Here is a 21673-nt window from a genome sequence, read left to right as displayed (position 1 = left end):
GTGCTTACAGTCGTAGTCCCACAGGGAATTAATCAGGGGAAGAGGCCTAATAGCCACATCAAGCACCTTAATCAAGAGAAAAAACATGAGAATGAAAGGAAATGTAGCTGCATTTGTACTGCGGTCGGTTACCGCAGGAGTAAGTCGGAGAGAATGACAGACGCGTCACATTTACAGATGAAGTGAATCTGTGAATTCTGACATATCTGGCTATTATTTCACCTTTCTCCATGACCAGGTATAACACTGAGACTCTACTGCCCTCCAGTGGTGAAAATGGACAGTGCCTCTGGGCGAATACATGGCTGCCTGTTTATAATGATAGCTTGTAAGGCAGGACAAATGAGGTGCTATTTTTAGGCCAGCGGCATGCTGCTCTTAGATTAATTTAGTGCACTTTTGTGCTGAAGCATTAAGTCATGGTAAGCAAAGGGGGAATTATACAGAAGGTGACAGCGAGTTATTTAGCTTTTCCTGTACAACATTAATTTGAGTGGCTGTTGACATTAACCAAAACATGCTCTGTGTGAAGCAGGGATCAGAGATGGCCGATAGCATGTGATGATGTATGTAGGGTGACACTGGCAGATAACGCAAAATGGTGACAATTGCTGTTTCTATCCATTTTGGTGACCCAGGGCAAAACAAATCATGTTATTCAACCCCCCCCCCCCCCCCCCCACAAACTCTTACCAACACAGAGGGTTGCTATGCAGATATTGGTGTCATTCTATGCCGTAGAGGTGTCAAACTCCAGTCCTGGAGGGCCATATCCATGCCAGGGTTTACGATGGACTGAGTAATGTCTCCTACTTGGTAAAGCACACCTGATTCAGTCCCTTCAATCAATTTGAGCTGCGCCAAAAATGTGTGCCGACCTTGGACCCTTTGAGTTCTACATCTCTGTTCTATGGTGAGGTCACATGACACTAGTAATATGCAGGTAACATCTTCAGGGCCGGGCAGCCCATGAGGGTTCCTCAGTAGGCAATGTCAAGGGGGCAGCACCTGCCTGGCTTTGGAGGGGGAGGGGGGGGGGTGTTGCCTCAGGCGGCAAAAAGTCTCTAGACCCGGCCCTGAGCATCTTTATAAATAGCAGAGGGGCATTTTCAGTGTCAAAGGGACTCTGGGCAGAGATTGTGGATATGCTTTTAAAGGGGTTCTGTAGCGTTATATAAGAATACAAAGCGTCACTCACCTGGGGCTTCTAACTGCCCTCTGCAGATAACCTGTCCCGTGCCGTCACTCAAGAATCATCCGTTACCCGCCGTGGGTCATCTTCCAATTATTCGTCTAACTAGATGAATGTCACTGCAGCTGCACGGCCGTGCGCATCCTCGCTTGTACTGCGTCTGCGCAGTAAGCTCCTGGAGACGCTAGCGGGAGCGAGGACGCGCAGCCGCAGTGACATTCATCTAGTTAGACGAATAATTGGACGGTGACCCTTGGCTCTCCTGCTGATCTCTTTTCCTGCAGTAGTGGCTGAATCACACATCTGAAACAAGAATGTAGCTAATCTAGTCTGACTTCAGTCAGAGCACCTGATCTACATGCTTGTTCAGCGGCTGTGGCTAAAAGTATTAGAGACACAGGATCAGCAGGGGTCCCAGGCAACTGGTATTTTTAAAGGAAAAATCCATATATTTCTCAGCTTAGGTACCCTTTATAGAACAACTGAAGTGAGAATGATATGGAGGCTACCATATTTGTTTCCTTTTAAACAATACCAGTTGCCTGGCAACCCTGCAGGTCTATTTGGCTGCAGTAGTGTCTGAATAACACTAGAAACAAGCATGCAGTTAATCTTGTCAGATCTGACAATGTCAAAAACACCTATTCTGCATATGCTTGTTCCGGATCTATGGCTGAAAGTATTAGAGGCAGAGGATCAGCACAGGACAGCCAGGCAACTGGTATTACTTTAAAAGGAAATAAATATGGCAGCCTCCATATACTTTTCACTTCAGTTATCCTTTAAGTGTTTACTGATTAGATCTTCTGGCAGTCCAGGGAGCTCTCAGTAGCTTTCTCCACACCCACAGCTCAAAAGCATCAATTTATCTACGCAAGGTCTTATTTATAGTTCAACTTTCACAGCCGTATGTTTTAATACTGGGAAGACCATGGCTGTAACTATCCTGATCTTTGTTGGTAAAGTGACATCCCTATCCTGCAGCATCTTGTCCAAACTTGCCATAGCTTTCCTTCCAAGCAACAAGCGTCTCTAAAGGTGCGTACACACATGCGACTATAGTCGTTTGAAACGATCGTTCCCCGATCGTTTGAAAAAAAGCAGCCAACGACCATGAAGTCTAACGACGGACGAGCTAGATCGTTCAAAACGAATGATCTAGCTTGGCGGATTTTTTCCAACGACGATAGTTTGTAAAATTAGTACATCGTTGGAAACGGTCGTTCGTACTAGGCTTGACATGCGCATTTCACTATTTCTCCATGGAACTTTTCATTTTTATGAGCAGGCGCAATAGTTGCTTTACGTGATGTAACGTTCGTTCTAACGATCTGATCGTTACACACCTTTTAAAACTAACTTTACTTAGGTCGTTCTTTCATCAATTAAAAGTTTGTTCGTCGTTAACGAACGATCATTGTCGCATGTGTGTACGTAGCTTTAGTCTCATGGCTGCAGTCGCCATCTGGTGGCATCTTTGTAGATAGCAAGGCAGCATTTTCTGTTAAAGAGAACCCGAGATGGGTTCTAAGAATTCAGTTAGCATACAGAGGCTGGTTCTGCATACAATGACCAGCCTCTGTTGCTATACTGTTTGCCCCCAGCCCCCCTCTGCGCTTTGCTGTCCCCCATAAATCAATCGCCATGCTGGCAACATGCAGCGTGTCGCCAGCCGGCTGTGTCAGTCTGTCGCTCCCCCGCCTCCTCCATACCACCGGTCCCCGCCCATGTCCCTTCCCTCCAATCAGCGGGGAGGGAAGGGACGCAGGTGAGGACCAGCGCTATGGAGGAGGCAGGGGAGCGGCAGACTGGCACTTCACATGTAAACAGCCGTCGCCAGCACGGTGATTGATTTATGGGGCATAGCAGAGCGCAGGGGGGAGATGGTATAGCAACAGAGGCTGGGTATTATATGCAGACCCAGCCTCTGTATGCTAATTGGATTCTTAGAACCCACCTTGGGTTCTCTTTAAGAAACTAAACTAGGGAAATACCACTGGTGGAGACGCCCAGTAAACGTTTCTCATGTTCTCATGAACTGCTGTGTATATGAGAGGCAGTACCTCTCTTGAAGGAAGAACCAATAGGTTTATTAGTTTAGGCTACATTCCCAGTAGTGCGGTGAGATTCCAGTGTGGAAAACGCATAAACTAATCCGGATGCGGATTCGTAAGCGTATTTTCACGCGGAACCATTTGTGATTTTAACCATGTCAATGCCGGTATGCATTAACATTGGTTTTTATGCGAAAATGTATGGAAAATCGCATGACCAATTACATTACAGGCGAATCGCACACTAGCCTTGCGGTGTGCGAATTCTGATGGCTCTGCCGTGCAGATTTGTTTTCTGCACAGTCCACCGCACAGATTTCCTGACAAGTGGAAACAGGCCCATTGACTATTATTGGCTATGCGAATCTGCAAGCAGAAAACGCATGCAGATTCCCTCTGGTGGAAACGGGCCCTTAAAGTGAACCTCCAGACTAAAAATCTCCTCAGCAGCACTGAAAAGGCTTGGTGTTTCTTTAACAGTTTCACGGCATTGGAACTTTGTTTTTCTTACCCAAGCCTCATTTTTAGCTGCACAGATGAAAACTGCCCAAACAAAGCATGATGGGATTTCTGATGAGGTTGTTCTCGTTCTGCTGTTTTGGTGCAAATAAAAAAGAAATAGAATTTGAGATTTGAAGCCTAGCGCGCGCAGCTGGGAGGGGTGATCAGGACACAGGACAGTTGGAACTGTGTCTCATGCTCCTCGTCACCTCCTTTCAACCAGAAAGATGGCTGCCCCCATGACATCAAACATTTGGATTATATTACCTATCTATTTTAATTAACATACCTAATGTAACTTAATGGCAGTATGTTTGCTTAGGCTGAAGTTCCCCTTTAAAGGAAACCTGAAGTGAGAAGAATAAGGAGGCTGCCATATTTATTTCCTGTTAAACAATACTGGTTGCCTGGCAGCCCATCTGATCTATATGGCTGCATTATTGTATGAATAACACCAGAAACAAGCATGCAGCTAATCTTGTCAGAAACACCTGATCTGCGTGCTTGTTCAGGGTCTGTGGCCAAAAGTATACATATGGCAACCTCCATATTTATTTCCTGTTAATACCAGTTACCTGGCTACCTGCTGATCTCTTTGGCTGCAGTAGTGTCTGAATAACACACCAGAAACAAGAATGTGACTAATCTTGTCAATAATGTAATAAACATCTGATCTGCAGGCTTGTTCAGGGGCTATGGCTAAAAGTATTAGAGGCAGAGGATCAGCAGGGCTGCTAGGCAACTGGTATTGCTTAAAAGGAAATACATAGGGTAGTTTCCAAAGCCCTCTTGCTACAGTTGTCCTTTAAGCACTAAAAAAGGACAACGCCAGGCCTGAATTTAAATCACAGGAGCCTATAGGCTACCCTCCGTGGATCTGCAGTTATCTGCTGAACTGCACTGCAAGTGTGCTGGCTGGTCCAGCTGTCACTTCTCCTCTAACGCTCATAGGTAGCTACAGGTGCTCCTTAGTATTAGGTAGTCAGAGCTATCCTCAGTAGTAGGTAGCTAGAGGTGGCCCCACACACACTGTAGCTGCTCTACTGGCCACAAAGAGGTAATCAGTCAGCAGGGTAGGGAGTAGAAGGAGGTGTCCCAGGGTTCATAAAGCTCTAGTAAATTATTGGAGCAATAAAAATGGTCTTCGCTCAGGTGAGAAATGGATTATAAAATTATCTTTATTGGTCACAACAGGTTTCGTGGGCCTTACTGGCTTCTTCAGGTCAATATAACAGTGTCTGTTAGCAGAAACACTGTGGAATGAGAGCGCCTTTAGATGCCCACAGGAAATCATTACAAACCTAGCCAGCCAGGTACTAATTATTATTTTTTATATCGCTCCAACATCTTCCGCAGCGCTGTACAGAGTATACTGTCTTAACTGTTCCTCAGAGGGGCTCACAATCTAGTCCCTACCACAGTCATGTCTATGTATGTATCGTCATTTATTCGCCAATAACCTTATTACTACTTATCCCACCTAAATGATCTATATATTGTTTTTTTCAGGACAAATTCGGCTTTTAGCGTGTGTTAATTTTGTTTAGTAAACACCTTATTTTCTATGCATTTTAAAAGGAAAATAAGGGAAAAATTGAAAACTTTTTCTCCATTTACATCCATTACAGTTTTACATTAAACCAGTGCTCACCATAAATTAAACCCAGTAATTTTATTTGCTCATCCATCCTGGTTATTGCAACATTTATTTTATGTTCCTAGCACAATGTATGATGACAATATTGTATTTGGAAATAAAGGTGTGTTTTATTGCTTTCTCGTTGTACACTATCAATGATTACAAGGCCTTATTTTGAAAAGTAATAGTAATATACCTTCATGGCATACATATTTTTATAAAAGCCATGTTCCTAAGGTTATATATATATATATATATATATATATATATATATATATATATATATATTGTTTCTTTCATATTCTGTCACTTTGTTTTCATTTTACGAGTCTTATTTTGGTACAGAATATGCAAAATTTTATTTCTTTTGATTCAGTTTGTGACTAAAAAAAATACAGGAGACATGCGCCTCAACCCTAAAACTCTTTAAACTCCATTATTCTACTACTTATCACGGTTAAAATGATTCCACATATGTCTCTTGTAGTGTTGCTAAAACGTTCCCAAGTTTGATCATAATTCTGAAAATGACTTTGTTTGACTGAGTTTGTCCCTACCTATTTTTCATGTGACGTGGTTCACAGCTTTAAGACACACCAAAATGTATTCTACAACTTGTCACGGTTAAAATGATACCACATGTGCCTAATTTAGTAGCAAACTGGTGGTGCACTCCAACTACACTGGACAAATATATACATCCAGTTTAAGTGGTTATATTAGAGGAAAGCCAATTTGCTTACATTATGTGTATGTTTTCGGAATGTGGGAGGAAGCCAGAGTGCCTGGAGGAAATGCAGACACGCGGAGAACATACAAACTCCTTGCAGATGTTGACCTGACTGGGACCAGAACCGGGGGACCCAGCACCGCAAGGTGAGAGCGCTAACCACTACACCACCATGCTGCCTAAAATGTTTTGTTTGTATTTGCAAATTACGATATATCCCACGGTATGCATAAAACTAGAGTTTTATAATTAATAAAAGGAAAAATATATTTGATGGATTTATTTCGTAATTCATACCAATTTAAAATACAGTATTTTACCAGTTCATTATCCAAATATATGGTAGTTCACAAACCTTTTCAAAAATTAAATAGTAAATGAACAACGTAGAAACTGTATATGCGCTTGCAAAAAGATATATTTTTCACTCATTTTCATGTTAAATAATCTGCTGTGAATCTGTGTAGTACAAGAAATGCAGATCTCCCTTCTTCCATAGGAAGCAATAAGAAGAGGCAGGAGCGCGCGCGGCAGACACCGCCGCGCTGATGGGCATGTCTCGCGGCACTCTGCACATGTGTGGATCGTAATCACTCATAATTACTCTAATGCTTGGTTTTTATTTTCCTCTTAGCATCTTTGTGCCTCTTTCTGCATTCCTAGAAAAAAAAAACAGCATAATGAATTTCAGACGCTAATGTGTTCATAATAAGGAAAAACATAAACGCATACAGAAGTCAGAACCGCTCATTTATATGCAAATCCGCAACATGTAACAGTTAATGGCTGAAAAATTAATTAAGCATTTTCCGAGAGAAACCCTACACATAAATTACAAGTCGTTTTCTGTAAAAAATGACTTTAATAACATTTATGAATAAAATATGTAAAAAGTGCCAGAAGCTCATCAGATCTGAGTGTTTAGTGAGTGAAAGCGAGAGAGATTTTCCAACGCATCAATCACTGTCAGTTATCCCCTAGAGATAGCCACACACACACGATACAACCAAACGTTCAATTTTCCCATTTTTTTCCTCAGATAAAAACGACCGGTTACATAGAATCATTCAATGCTTTACCTTCTTCCAATCAACAAAGGTGATTGATTTTTTTTTCGTTTGGCGGTGGAAATGCCTGATCAATTTTTTTTCATAAAATTGAATGGTGTAGGATAAATTGTAAATTACATGATTTTTTAAACCCAAACAATGTTTTAATGCAGTAAATAAACCAGGATTACCACTCATTTTCCCGGTTTCAACATCAGAAACACTTTCTATAGCCATATATTGCTGTATAGTGATATGTAGCCCTGCGCCTCCCATTGATGCTTAGCCTAGGCTGATTAGCTATGCAGAGTTCCTCCCTCCCAGAGAATACTGGGAGACAAGGGATGTTTTGCACTGGCTTTGGAGCTCTCAGTAAATAAACATTCAGCAGAGATCATCTGATCTACGATGTCACCACATGTGATAAATGTCAGAATGTAAATCAGGGAGAGGAAAGATATTACAACGGGCAAACACTGACTAAATCTATAATTTATTGTAAAAATAAGCAGATTTATATCTTACGTTATTTTTCACAACAGTTCCTCTTTAAAAAGTACCATCATGCTTGTGTCAGTTCAGGTGCGTGACTTTGCATACAAGCTGTAGTTATTGGCCTATTATTGACTAGCGATAGCCTACCGAGTAGGAAGCCATTCGAATTAACCACTTCCCTACCCTGGCCATTTTCACTGCTCAGCTCAGCTCTGACTACTTTGGCAATAACTTTATCAATAATATCAGAACTAAATAATCTATATATAGTTTTTTTTCAGGACAATTTAGGCTTTTTGTAGCTGGAATTTGTTTTTAGTAATTACCTTATTTCTTATGCATTTTAAAAAGAAAATAAGGGGGGAAACAATTTATCCACTTTCATACATTATAGCTTTAATGTAAACAGTTCTATTGCACATTAAACCCACACTGTAACGATTGCGGAATCGTCTCCGTGGTCAGCGCACCAGACGTGCGCTGACGCGGCGGATTTCCTCCACAAGCGTATTATTGAGGACACCCAGGCTAGGTGCTATGCACCTGCAGAGGGAAATTCCTGTCGGCAGGTGGAGCTGTGGAGTGCAGAGGAACAGCTCCTCTGCCCTACCACACACGCCAGGCAGGAATTGTACGAAGGGAAGAAACGCAATCGCAAGAGAAGCGATTGAGAGTGAGCACAGAGACAGATTGTGTGTGTGTGCATAAAATTAGTCGCCAACCCGCTACTGTGCACACACCACAGCAGATAAGAAGCAGGAACGCGATCGCGAGAGGTGCGATCGCCAGACGTGACACAAGGTTCCAGCAAGGCGGAGCACGAGAGTAGCAAAGGCACAGCAAATAATACAATAAGGAGATACGGAAAATAACAAATGCTAGCTAACCGCGAACACCGCACTCATTCGCAACAGTGCACGCGGTTATGCGCGGTCTCCACGTGATGAGCACAATAGAGACAAGCACGCCTAACTAACCATTAACAGACAAACATGAAACAGAGGACGCGAGCGCTTGCTTAACGGTTACCTCACCGAGCCTCCAGCAAGCGCAGCAGACAAAACAGACACACGAAAACAGGGACAAGCGACAGAAGGATCCCCAGCGCTAGCGAAAAGTGGCTAGCGCGATCCCAGAAGACAGAACAGAAGGATCCCCAGCGCTAGCGAAAAGTAGCTAGCGCGATCCCAGGAGACAGTAGCAGAACAGAAGGATCCCCAGCGCTAGCGAAAAGTGGCTAGTGCGATCCCAGAAGACAGAACAGAAGGATCCCCAGCGCTAGCGAAAAGTAGCTAGCGTGATCCCAGGAGACAGAACAGAAGGATCCCCAGCACTAGCGCTAGGGCGAGTGCGATCCAAACACACGGCAGACAGAACAGATGAGGTAGGCAGAAACAACCGCTGTTCCAACCTACACTCCAGACTCAATCAGAAGGATCCACAGCCGCTAACGCTAGGGCTTGTACGATCCAAACACAAGACAGACGGAACAGGCAAAACAGATAATACAACCTGACTGGACTAGAAGGGGAGCCTAAAGCACCCCCCAGGAATTAACTATACTAGATAGCAATGGCTGACACTCCAGCAGTGTCCATCAGGAACAGACCATGGAAGGGAAATGTCCAGCAAAGCATTCTGGGAGCAGAATGCTTTTATAGTGCTAGTCATCAAAAGAAGGCAGGTAACGGATTTGCATGACTAATGTATGCAAATTCCTCAGCAACACAAGCTGCAGAACTGACAGAAAGTCTCTCTTAAAGAGACCTGCAGAATGCAGACGTGAACAGTGGTCAAAACGCTGCCTGTCTGCACAGGCAGCTGAGCAGATTCTCACATACACATTTTCTTTGTATATCCCTCCTGCTTAAACAGTTCATTTTGTTTTGATCATGTAGTAGATGTAACAATTAAGTAATTTATACAATCTGCTACTGTCTGCTCCTGGAATGTGTATTTTACACTTGTTTACTAATTTACTCTGCAATTTAATTTACTGGGAGGAGGAGAGGGGTTTGCGGTCATTTCTTTACGACTCTGTAGTGATGTTATCAGGTCAGAGATAAACAAACCGTGTTATCTAAGATTTTGTAGGGGGGAGAGTGCATAGACTTATTTTCACATCATAGGGACAGGAAGTGGTTAAAATGATGCTTAATTGCCTCAGGTGTGAGCACGGAAGACAGGGGGTTACTTACCCAGAAGTCCGTTGGCTTCTGTTTGTTTCAATCCACTCGCACGCGACTTATGGGACGCATTGCACAACTCACTACCACACTTCCTCCTTCAAGCCAGAAGGAGGAATTGAGGAAGCGAGTCTTGGAACGCGTCCCATAGGTCGCGTGCGAGGTGGATTGAGACGCAGAGAAGCCGACGAACTTGGGTAAGCCTCATTTTAATTCCAAATTAGAATGGCTTCCTACTCGAAAGCCCATCTCTGTTATTGACCATTAGTAAGCAGCATCATTTGGAATCCGTGTTGTCATAATCAATGGAGTTTATTTGCATAATTCAAATAGCTACCCGTGACATCTGTGTATATTTACAAGTGAAAATCAGCCTAAAATAAAACCGTTGGAAAGTGACAGTATGTTGTTTGGCAGCACTGTGAGGTTACCTCTAGCAGGCTATCCCTTCTCTGTTCCCAGTCCTCTGGCTCTGTAATGGACGAGCGACAAAACGTCTTTGGACCCGCTATGAGAAGGATGATAAAATACATAATAAGAATTTTACATGCAGAGGACGTCCTACACAACAAAAAGAGTCACACTTACTTTTTAACCGTTCATCATCTTTAACAAAAAAGAAGAATCGGATGCTGCTGGTTGCTGGCTGTGCGCTACGGGAGGTAAACAAAAAGAGCAGGTGAGACTGCGCAAAAACCAGGATAACAATGATGCACGCAAAACAGAGTTGATTAGGTACCAGTTTAAACCCCACGGGACTTGCTTATACTACTTCAACCTGCTAAGCAATTTACACCATTTAAAGACACTTGTATTGACCTGAGGAAGCGGGCGATCCCCCCCCCCCACCTCTCTCCTCTCCCTGCCTCCTATACAATACGGAGCAGCCGGGGACATGAGTGTCTCCGAGAGTCGTTTATCGTGGCATGTGAATCCTGCCGTTACTGCAGAGTGGGTGCTGGCAGAAGCAATGTCTGCAGCCTCCCCGCTCTGCTTCCCCTGCCGCGATGAACGACTCTCCGGCTGCATGTCCCCGCCGGCTGCTACTTCTTGTATAGAAGGCAGGGAGAGGAGAGAGGCGGGGGGGGGGGGGGGGGGGAAGAGGAGGCAGTGCGAAAGGCGGCGGCTTCATCTATTACATTGCCGCCGGCTATATTTAATTAAATTAACCAAGTTGTAATACATTTGGCCGTAGCGAGACGGCCTTAAAATACATTGAGCTTAGTGTAATCATTACATTTCTAACATTGGCCGCTGCGCTGCGGCCACTTCACACATTGGCCGGCCAGAACCCGAAGTAGCCACACTTCGGGTTCTGGCCGTAACATATACAACATCTAGTAGTATAATACCATCAAGAGCGCCTCCACCTGTGTTTTTTAGTATAGTCCATACCCCATAGGGGTTTGAGTCCTGAGGACCTTTAGTTCACACAACTAATCCAGGAGAGCGACCGACCAGCATCTCCACCAGCAGACCTGGGGCCACGAGCTGGGACGGTTATATTCCCGCTGATTCAGGCGGTGGTTGCAAGTTTTGCAACCCATCCTTGCGAGTATAAAACGTATACACGTGTGCTTACATCACTTTGTCTAAGGATACTGCACCATTGGGCTCCTGGACTCTCTCAGGCCCAGCGCACACCCAAAACCTCTAGCAGATCTGCTAACGTTAGAGGATTTTGAAGCAGATTTTTAGAGCGATTCCTAGGCCTGTTTAGAAAAGTTTTTCTAAACATGCCTAGCGGTTTTTGGAACGTTTTTGTGTAGCAGATTTCGTATATTGTTACAGTAAAGCTCTTACTGAACAGCTTCTGTAACAAAAACGCCTGCAAAACCGCTCTAATCTAGCGTTTTCCAGAGCGGTTTTCCACTTTCCTATACTCAGAAATCTAAAAAATGCTGCAGCCCCCGAGTTTGTGTTTGGGGAAAAAATAAACCGCTCTGGTGTGCGCCAGCCCGTTGAAATACATTACCCAAGCGGTTTTCCCCCTGCAAGCGTTTTTAAAAACGCTCCAGAACCGAGCAGAGAGGAAGTTCTGAGTTCAGGTCCGCCTTAATCTAATCTGCTGTGGCGTCACCCACTTCCCTGTTTGTATGATTAGATTTCGAGCATCACCTTGGTTTTTCATCTACAGCCATAGATTTATCTTCCTCCTCGTCTTCTCCTGAGCTGCTGTCCTGGAATCGCGGGTCCTCCTGCCACACCACCTTCGCTGGCTTGATGGTCTCGGTTTTATAGGGTTCTGTAAAGAGGTCAGAAGAAATAGTACGCAATAATATTATTTAAAACTAGCTGGGTAATAAAACAAACCTGTAAGTTTCGATGAGATACAGTAACAGAGGCACCAAAATACGATAAAACCATCTAAAATTCGTTTAAAAAGGAGGTAGTGGGGGACTTACCTCCACAGTAAGTAGACACAAGATCTGTTGATAGTCAGTAAACAATAGAATTTATTTTAAAACTCCACAATGCAACGCGTTTCGCAGGCACAATCCTGCTTCATCAGGCAGTAACGGAGCAAAAGACAACTCTGTAGATCAATATCTGGGCCAAGCGCCTCTGGGACAATTCTATTGTTGACTGGCTATCAACAGATCTCGTGTCTACTTACAGTGGAGGTAAGTCCACCACTACCTCCTTTTTAAAAGGATTTTAGAGGTTTTTAATCGTATTTTGGCACCTGTATTACTGTATCTCATTGAACCTTACAGGTTTGTTTTATTACCCAGCTAGTTTATTTATTATAGTGCCTCTGTTACTGTATCTCATCGCATCATAAAGACCACCCCTGGAGGAGGGGGGGGTGTTACCCCTGATTGTTTCCTATCTACAGAGAGCGACTTCTAAACCTGAGTGGAGTCAGGTTCTAATTCTCCCCACTTGCCTTTACAGTGGTTGCCTTTGTGGTAACCCATGTTTGTGAGTATAATATTATACAGTGTACCGGTTTCATCTCATTTGCAATTTAATCCACTACACCGTACTGGGCTCTTGGTGTCCCTTTTTTGTTTCCAAACCTGGAAGTTTAAAACCGAGAAAAATCAGTTGCTGACCCAGGGCCAGATTTGTACTTTCCAGTGCCCAAGGCCCGTTGCATGATGTTAATGGCTCAAGTCATTAACAGTCTGGCCAGCTATACTGTTCAGCTCAGCTTGAGTTCTAAAGTGGAGCGGATATTCCCGTGAAAGTAAACCTAGCACTGTCTCATTGCACACCAGGAAGTAAGGAAGATGCATAAAGCTCTGGAATTCAGGCTGTGTGTGCAGCAAAGCAGGACGGCTTCGGACTAGGAGAGAGGATTTATTTTGACATATGGCCTCTTAGCTTCAGACATCCTCCTCCAGACCACCACCGCTGCCAGGGACCTTCCAAAAGTTTGCAGCTGCACCCTCGTACATGAACAAGAATGGACAAGCGGCGCAGGATGACATCCGCCTGCACAGTAGCATAGAGCTACCCATGCTCAGCAGAAAAAGCCAAGCCCGAGCGTCTCCGTGCTACTGTACAGGCAAGAGGCATGCCGCACCGCGAGGAAAAGTGCCCCTGGGCGGTACTTACCTCAAAGGGTTTCCCTTTGGGCTTCTGGATCGTAATGAGGCTCCCCCCGTCCTTCGCAGAGACCCCTGAACTGTCTACAAGCAAAACAATGCTGTGATGGGAGGAAATAGCTGAGCCCCATGAGTCCGCTGTATTGAGCAGCGTGATTGGGCAGTGGAGCCGAAACCCGAGTGGTGAGCTGCTAGTGTGCCTGCCCGTGGCGCACCACAGCATTGTCTTACTTGTAGAGCCAGATGACTAATGTGCCTGTGTGAGAAATCGATAAGCCCTTGTCAGTGTACTTTCGGGGGTCCCGGCCCTGGAATGGAGGGACGGATGGGTACAGGGAAAGCCTCATAAGGATCCAGCGGCTTCCCCCTCTGAAAGTAAGTACCCTCCAAGGGCACTTTTTTCACTACAGGTCTATTAAGACTTAAAGGGAAGGTTCAGGGACGCTGTGAAAAAAACAAAAATCCAAATCCACTTACCTGGGGCTTCCTCCAGCCCGTGGCAGGCAGGAGGTGCCCTCGTCGCGGCTCCGCAGGCTCCCGGTCTCCTCCGGTGGCGCGCGCCTGACCTGGCCAGGCCGGCTGCCAGGTCGGGCTCTTCTGCGCTCCAATGTGCGGCTCACTGGTGCGCGCTGACGTCATCGGACGTCCTCCGGGCTGTTCTGCGCAGGCTCAGTAGTTCTGCACCTGCGCAGTACAGCCCGGAGGACGTCCGATGACGTCAATGCGCACCAGTGAGCCGCACATTGGAGCGCAGAAGAGCCCGACCTGGCAGCCGGCCTGGCCAGGTCAGGCGCGCTACCGGAGGAGACCGGGAGCCTGCGGAGCCGCGACGAGGGCACCTCCTGCCTGCCACGGGCTGGAGGAAGCCCCAGGTAAGTGGATTTGGATTTTTGTTTTTTTCACAGCGTCCCTGAACCTTCCCTTTAAAGAGAACCCGAGGCGGGGTTCTGAGAATAAAATCCACATACAGAGGCTGGGTCTGTCTATAAAGCTCAGCCTCTGTTGCTATCTAGATCGCCCCTAAGCCCCCCCTGCGCTCTGCAATCTCCCCATAAAACACAGCCGCGCTGCTGACACGCAGCTTGTCAGAGTGGGCTGTGTATACCTTTGTAACGTCAGTCTCCGCTCTTCCCGCCTCCTGCATCACTCCGGTCCCCGCCTGCGTCCCTTCCCTCCCCGCTGATTGGAGGGAAGGGACGTGGGCGGGGACCGGAGCGATGCAGGAGGCGGGGGAGAGCGGAGACTGACGTTACAAAGGTATACACAGCCTGCACAGCGCGTATGTGATTTATAGGGTCTGGCTGATTGCAGGGGGGATTTAGGGGGGATCTGAATAGCAACAGAGGCTGGGATCTATAGGCAGACCCAGCCTCTGTATTGGGATTTCGTTGTGAGAACCCCGCCTCTGGTTCTCTTTACACTGGAAAAAAATAAAAATAAATATACAATTTATAAAGTGCGATCAGCCTTTGACAGCGGAGGAGGCCGCAGGTCGTTTCCCATGCACCATTTGCCAGTCCGCTGCAAACTGAATGCCAATCCACCGCAGACCAAAATTATTACGACAAACAGATGTGTTGGACGGCGGATCGGCAGTTTTCTTACCATTACTGGGCACATTTTCTTCTTCATTATTCCCAAAGAATGAGAATGTGAATCCGGCTGGCTCCTGGGCCTGGTTCTGGAAGCTGAAGTCCTTGTCTGAAGTGTCCTCCTCCTCTATCTTCTCAGGCTCCAGCTGCTGGTCCCATGTGACCTCCGCCTGCTCTGCACCTTGAGGCTTGAAAGTGCTGAACACCTCCTTGAGGTCCACGTTTATTTCATGATAGGTGTCTTTGGATACCTCCGGCAGTTTCTCCGCTTCCAGGCGCTTTTTCTTTCTCTCAGATTTGCTAAGAAAAGTAAAAAGAAATAATTTTGAAATAAAACGTATGGGAATCAAAACTGTAATGGTGGGCAGCTTCTGCGTCCCCAAAAATGCCAGTGATGGTATTATTGCACCATGAGCAGTGTGTGCTAGGAGCCTCAGTCATCTTGATGTAGCAGCATTCTCCCTGGCTGCAGCCCTGGACTAGTGAAGGCAAGACTTTACAGGATCTTGACAGACGATATAATTAGGGATATACTGTACCGTATTTTTCTGCATATAAGATGCACCTACGTTTAGTCCAGGAGCGTCTTGTAGATGTTCTCCCCCAATTATTGTGCCCCCCTTGTACCTCATTCTGTCCTCCCCCGCTTCCCATGTATCGTTAGCAGCAGCACGGCTCACCTCACTCAGCGGCTCCAGCAGCGATCAGAGACTTCTCCTCTCTCTCACTGTTCCCCTAGTGCCGTCTTCTGCTGATCGCATCATCATCAGAAGCCAGCACTAGGGGCACGGTGAGGGAGGAGAAGTCTCTGATCGCTGCTGGAGACGCTGAATGAGGTGAGCTGTGCTGCTGCTGACGATACACGGGGATCGGGGAAGACAGAAGGGGGAGTGGATGACACACGGGGAGAACACGGAGTCCCCGACATTGCGGCAGGTCAGCAGTTCATATCGGCGGGAGTCCGTAAGTCAAGGACTCCCTGTATTTGGCATGTAAGACGCAGGGACCTTTTCTCCCCATTTTTGGGATATAAAAAGTGCGTCTTATATGCTAAAAATAGTTCTTAAAGTGAACCCGAGGTGACAGCAATATGGAGGATGCCATATTTATTTCCAGTTAAGCAAGACCAGTTGCCTAGAAGTCCTGCTGATCTATTTGGCTGCAGTAGTGACTGAATTACACCAGAAACAAGCATGCGGCTAATCTTGTCAGATCTGACAATATTGTCAGAAACCCTTGACCTGCTGCATGCTTGTTCAGGGGCTATGGTTGAAAGCATTAGAGGCAGAGGATCAGCAGGGCAGCCAGGCAACTGGTATTGCCTAAAAGAAAATAAATATGGCGGCCTCCATATTATTCTCACCTCAGGTTCCCTTTAAAGGACACCTGAAGTGAGAGGGGTATGGAGGATGCCATATTTATTTCCTTGAAAACAAGAGTGTTTGTGCTTATTTAGGCCAGTTGCTCCAGCAACCACGTGTGTCCAGCATCAGGCGATCCTCACCGGTGGCGGATACTGGGGACTCTGCTTGGAACACGGAATCCCTGCAGGGAGAATATTTCTGTGCTACAAGAGGCGGCATTTACCTTTCTTTCTTCTCTTCAGCTTTTGTTTCAAACTCTTCATGGTCCTCTTTGGTGGGGTCATAATGAAGGGCATTTAGATCTCTGAAAAACAAATAATAATGTAAAAACAACATGCCACGTGCAGACAGTACACATGTATCCAACAGGGTATAACAACAGGAGCTGTGGAACTAAATACACAAACTAGTAAAACCATGACAAACCTCTCAGCAGGTCGCAAGTTAGAGAGCTGCAACTTTTACTCTGTGGTTACAGCAGAACTCTGCAGTCAATGAAAGAGGCCCTGTAGTGACATATAGTGGAATGCAGTAAAGGATTCAGGATACACTTATGTTAACCTCCTGGGCGATAATCCCGAGCTGAGCTCGGGGTATGTCGCGCAGGAGGATTTCTCAGGCCCTGGTGGGCTGATTTGCATAATTATTTTTTTGTTACACGCAGCTAGCACTTTGCTAGCTGCGTGTAACTTCCGCTCGCCGCCGATCCGCCGTGCCGCGCAGCCCCCCCCCCAGACCCCTTGCGCAGCCTGGCCAATCAGTGCCATGTAGCGCTGAGGGGTGGATCGGGACTCCCTCTTACGTCACAATGCCGATGACGTCATTGCGAGCGTCGCCATGGTGACAGGGGAAGCCAAGCAGGAGATCCCATTCTGAACGGAATCTCCTGCTTGCGCTGAACGCCGGAGGCGATTGGAGGGGGTGGGGGGATGCCGCTGCACAGCGGCTATCATGTAGCTAGCGCTAGGCTAGCTACATGATTTAAAAAAAAATATTACAAAAAAAAGTGCTGCGCCCCCTCCTGGGCGATGTAATTGTATCGCCCAGAAGGTTAAAGTGGATCCGAGATGAACTTTTTCTCATTGCAGAATTCTGTTCCTTTCATATAGTTTATAGGGCATTCCTCAAGCCAAATACTTTTTCAGAGTGCCTTGGCATTTTCAGACAGTAGCAAGGGCTTATGGGAGCTCAGTCTGGGCAGACGGAGAGGAAGGTGTTACTAGCCATTGATTTCAGAGGCAGAGGGGGAGGAGGGGGGAGGAGAGGGGACTGAATTTACACACAGGCAAGCTGATAGCCTCTCCAGCCCTCAGCCTGTGACAATGTGACAAACAGAACATGGCTGCCCTTATTGTATCACAGGAATAAATAATCATAAACTTTTGAAGCTGTTTGCAGCTAGATTTGCTGTGTAAACTATCTAAACTTTAGATAAGATATATAGACAAGTTACTTGTTATAGTTAGTTTTTCATCTCGGATCCGCTTTAAATATTCTGGTTTCAGTATCAGAAACACTTCCTATAGCAATATATTGCTGTATATTGGAATGCAACTCCGCCCTCCCAGTGATGTCACAGCCTAGGCTGATTAGTTATGCATAGTTCTCTTCCCCAGAACATTCTGGGAGACCAGGCATTATTTTCACTGGCCTTGGAATTCTCAAAAACAAACATTCCACAGAGCTGCATCTGACAGCAGTAAAGATGTCGCCATCTGTGATAAACTCCAGACTGTAAACCAGGGAGAGGAACGATTTTACAACGAGCAAACACCGACTAAATGATTCATAAATAAATATTGGAAAAAAAAAAAAAAAAAAAAAAAAAAAAAGAAAAGAAGCAGTTTTATTCATTATGCAATTTTCACTACAGTCCCTCTTTAAAGTGGACCTGAACTCTTGCACAGGACAGGAGGAAAACAGAGAAATGCACCCTGTATGTATTTAGATAGTATAGCCTGTCTAATTCCCCCTCATCTGTGACTAATCACAAGATGTAATTTGATCCCACAGCTGTGTCAGCTCAGGAATTTCGGCTGCCTCGGCAGAGCAGCTAATTTGTAAATACAGGTAGTCCCCGGATTACGAACGCCCGACTTACGACCGACCAGCCGATACGAACGCCCGCTGAGATGACGTCACGCAGCACGGGGACTACCTCTTGTGCCCCCTAATGCAGAGAATGCGCAGCGGAAAGCGCAACAAGTCTTCCCTCTTCCGGGCCAATCAGCGGCGTCCTCTCACCCCTCAATGTTCCTCCCAGCAGCTTCACTAGCGTCGCATAATGATGCAATCAGGAGGAGACCCCGCGGCTCCTGATTGCGTCATTACGCGACGCTAGTGAAGCTGCTGGGAGGAACATTGAGGGGTGAGAGGACGCCGCTGATTGGCCCGGAAGAGGGAAGACTTGTTGCGCCTTCCGCTGCGCATTCTCTGCATTAGGGGGCAAGAAAGGCACGAGGGGGGCCGAGATGACACAGAAGGGGGACACTGGAAGCACAGGGGACAGAGAAAGCACAGCGTTGGAGGATTGCAGGATTTAGACCAGCTGTAATAATTTTTTCTTTAAAGATTATTATGCTGTTGCTTATCTTCTAGAACAGAGAGGAAGTTCTGAGGTCACCATGGTACTATTAAATGTGTAGGGATGGTCAATGAGATTCTAATGCCTAGTACACACCATACAATTTTCTGTTAGATTATCCTCTGTAATGCTGGGAATACACAGCTTGTTTTTAAGCCAGATAGATGGCCCGATAGATAATTTCCGACACGTCCGACATCCCGCTCAATTGTTTTACCGCTCGATTCCTGATAGCAGTGAATGGAAAAAGATGGAAAAACGATGGGAAGAAAAACGATAGAAAAACGAGGGGAAGATAAGCGAGTCGACTGCAGAATCGAGCAGAGAAATGATCGAACGAGAGAATCGGGCGGCAAAAACGAGCCGTGTATTCCCGGGCATTCGATTTTTCTGTTTTGGTGGGCATAGACGGGTCAAACGGCGGCTCGATTAGCCACCGGATCGACCCCAGCCGCGTACTCGCTCGTCCGCGCGGATAGATTGCCGCTTGTCCCCGCCGACGGTCCTCATCAGCCGCTCGATTCCCTGCCATTGTCCGCCGGCGGGCGCGGGTCGAGCGGCATGATCGGGCCAGCTGAATATTATCAGCTGGCCGGATCAGCTGGTCGATACATGGTACGGTACCGTGTATCCCCAGCATTAGATTTTCTGTTAAGGTGGCCATACACTGGTCGAATTGCCATCAGATCGACTAACAGATAGATCGTATGGCTGCCTTTACTGCAGATTGTGAATCGATTTCAGCCTGAAACCGATCACAATCTGTGGAGCTGCCGCTGCCTTCCCCCCCCCCAGCTATACATTACCTGCTCCGCCGGCGCGTATCCCCGTTGTCACCGATGTCTTATTCTCCGCTGGGTTCCGCGTTCCGGTCCGGCTGCCTTCACTTCTTTCTGTCCGGGTCAGTTTAAACAGTAGAGGGCGCTCTACTGTTTAAACTTCCTGCCGGGACAGGAAGTGAAGGCAGCCGGACCGAAACGCAGAACCCAGCGGAGAATAAGACATCGGTGACAACGGGGATACGCGCCGGAACAGGTAATGTATTGCTGCTAACGTTGGTCGTCAGGCATTCGAACGCCGCTACTGATGCACTCCTGACCTGCCGGCGATCTAGAAAAATCGTCCGCATGGACGCATCGACGGGAACGATTGATTTTGGACGGAAATCGATCGTTCTGTCACCATTTGCGCAACGATTTCCCAGCAGATTTGATCACAATGATCGAATCTGCTGTATATCGGTGGGAAAATCGTTACGTGTATGGGGCCCTTTAGATTATTTTCTGTAAAGTATTGGTAGAGACTGGTCATTATCTCTGCTGCATTGTCTTCTGGTTATCTCCTGCTGAGTAGAACAATGCCTAATTGCTCGGCAGATAGATGGTTAGATAGATACATTTCCAACATGTTGCAAATTATCTATCTGCCAGGTAAATCTCATGCTGGGCATACACGACGCGATAGTTACTATCAATCGAGCCGCTGATGGCTCGATTGATAATATCCAACCTGTCCGATCCCCACGGGCAGACAAGGAACAGAAAGAAAAAAAAAAAACGCTGATAAGGAATGCCCGCGGGGACGAGCCGGAATCGATCCAAGCGCCTGCGCAGACGCGCCGTGTATGCCCAGCATTAGATAGATGGTTCGACAGATTATTTTCCGACATGACTGATTTATTTTCGTTTTTCTGATCGATTTCTCAGAAATGAATAGAAATGGATAAGAAAAGATGACAGAATCTAATATCGATTGGACAGAAAATAGACTGAAAGAACGCGTGTACGCAGCATAACAGAAAACCGAACAGAAAATTGTATGGCGTGTGCCTAGCATAATGATTTTGGGTTGGGCCATAATTTATGCAAATATATGCACCAACTGCTACATAGGATTGGTGTATTTTCCAAGCTACATAGAATTACATAAAATTAGCATCACCTCCGGGTTATTAGGGAACCTAAACTGAGAAGGATATGGATTCTTCCTTTTAAAATAATTCCAGTTGCCTGACTCTCCTGCTGATCCTGTGTCTCTAATACTTTTAGCCACAGCCCCTGAACAAGCATGCAGATCAGGAGCTCTGACTGAAGTCAGACTGGATTAGCTGCATGCTTGTTTCAGGTGTGTGATGCAGCCACTACTGCAGCCAAAGAGATCAGCAGGGCTGCCAGGCAACTGGTATTGTCTAAAAGGAAACGTCCATATTCCAGTGTTGCCAACTCATCCCTTTAATTACTGACACATATGAATTATACAGGTTTCGTGGCTAGGTAGATGCAGTTAAGGCACTGATTATGTGTAAGTAGCCCCAGAAACTGTATAACTTAGAGGTGTCAGTAATTAAAGGGATGAGTTGGCAACACTGCCATATTCCTCTCAGTTAGGGCCTGTTTCCACTATCGCGAATCCGCATGCGTTATCTGCATGCGGATTCGCATAGCCAATACAAGTGGATGGGGTTGTTTCCAGTTGTCAGTTTTCCTGTGCAGGATTTTTCTGCATGGCAGAGCCCTCAGAATTCGCTTGCGTGTGGAATGCAGGCGAATCGCACGCAATGTATTTATTAAAGAAATCGCATGCGTCCCACGCCCACCAGGGGTGTTCTTGCAGGGTTTGCAGTGCTGCCATTGGGCAGCACTCTCTCCCTGGCCACGCCCCTTGCCACTCCCCCGCCTCCCTGCACGCTATGAGAGAGAGAGTTTCTTCTTGCAGAGTCGTGACCTATAGGTT

General features: G+C 46.2%; 1 protein-coding gene across 1 annotated transcript in view; it reads right to left on the bottom strand.

Annotated features, from left to right (window-relative positions):
* Positions 1–6381: 6381 nt before the first annotated feature.
* NOL8 (nucleolar protein 8) overlaps positions 6382–21673 on the bottom strand; it is a 45607-nt gene continuing 30315 nt past the window's right edge. The window contains exons 12-17 of the mRNA XM_068251993.1: positions 16580–16660; positions 15006–15292; positions 11965–12091; positions 10435–10499; positions 10278–10354; positions 6382–6775 (exon numbers count right to left, since the gene is read on the bottom strand). Of these exons, the coding sequence (XP_068108094.1) occupies positions 6722–6775; positions 10278–10354; positions 10435–10499; positions 11965–12091; positions 15006–15292; positions 16580–16660 (691 nt within the window). The 3' untranslated portion in view covers positions 6382–6721. The remainder of the gene's footprint in view (positions 6776–10277; positions 10355–10434; positions 10500–11964; positions 12092–15005; positions 15293–16579; positions 16661–21673) is intronic.

Source organism: Hyperolius riggenbachi, chromosome 9, assembly GCF_040937935.1.
Source record: "Hyperolius riggenbachi isolate aHypRig1 chromosome 9, aHypRig1.pri, whole genome shotgun sequence".
Classification (NCBI taxonomy): domain Eukaryota; kingdom Metazoa; phylum Chordata; class Amphibia; order Anura; family Hyperoliidae; genus Hyperolius; species Hyperolius riggenbachi.
Note: the sequence above shows the minus strand (reverse complement) of the source record. Positions and strands in the feature narration are given on the sequence as shown.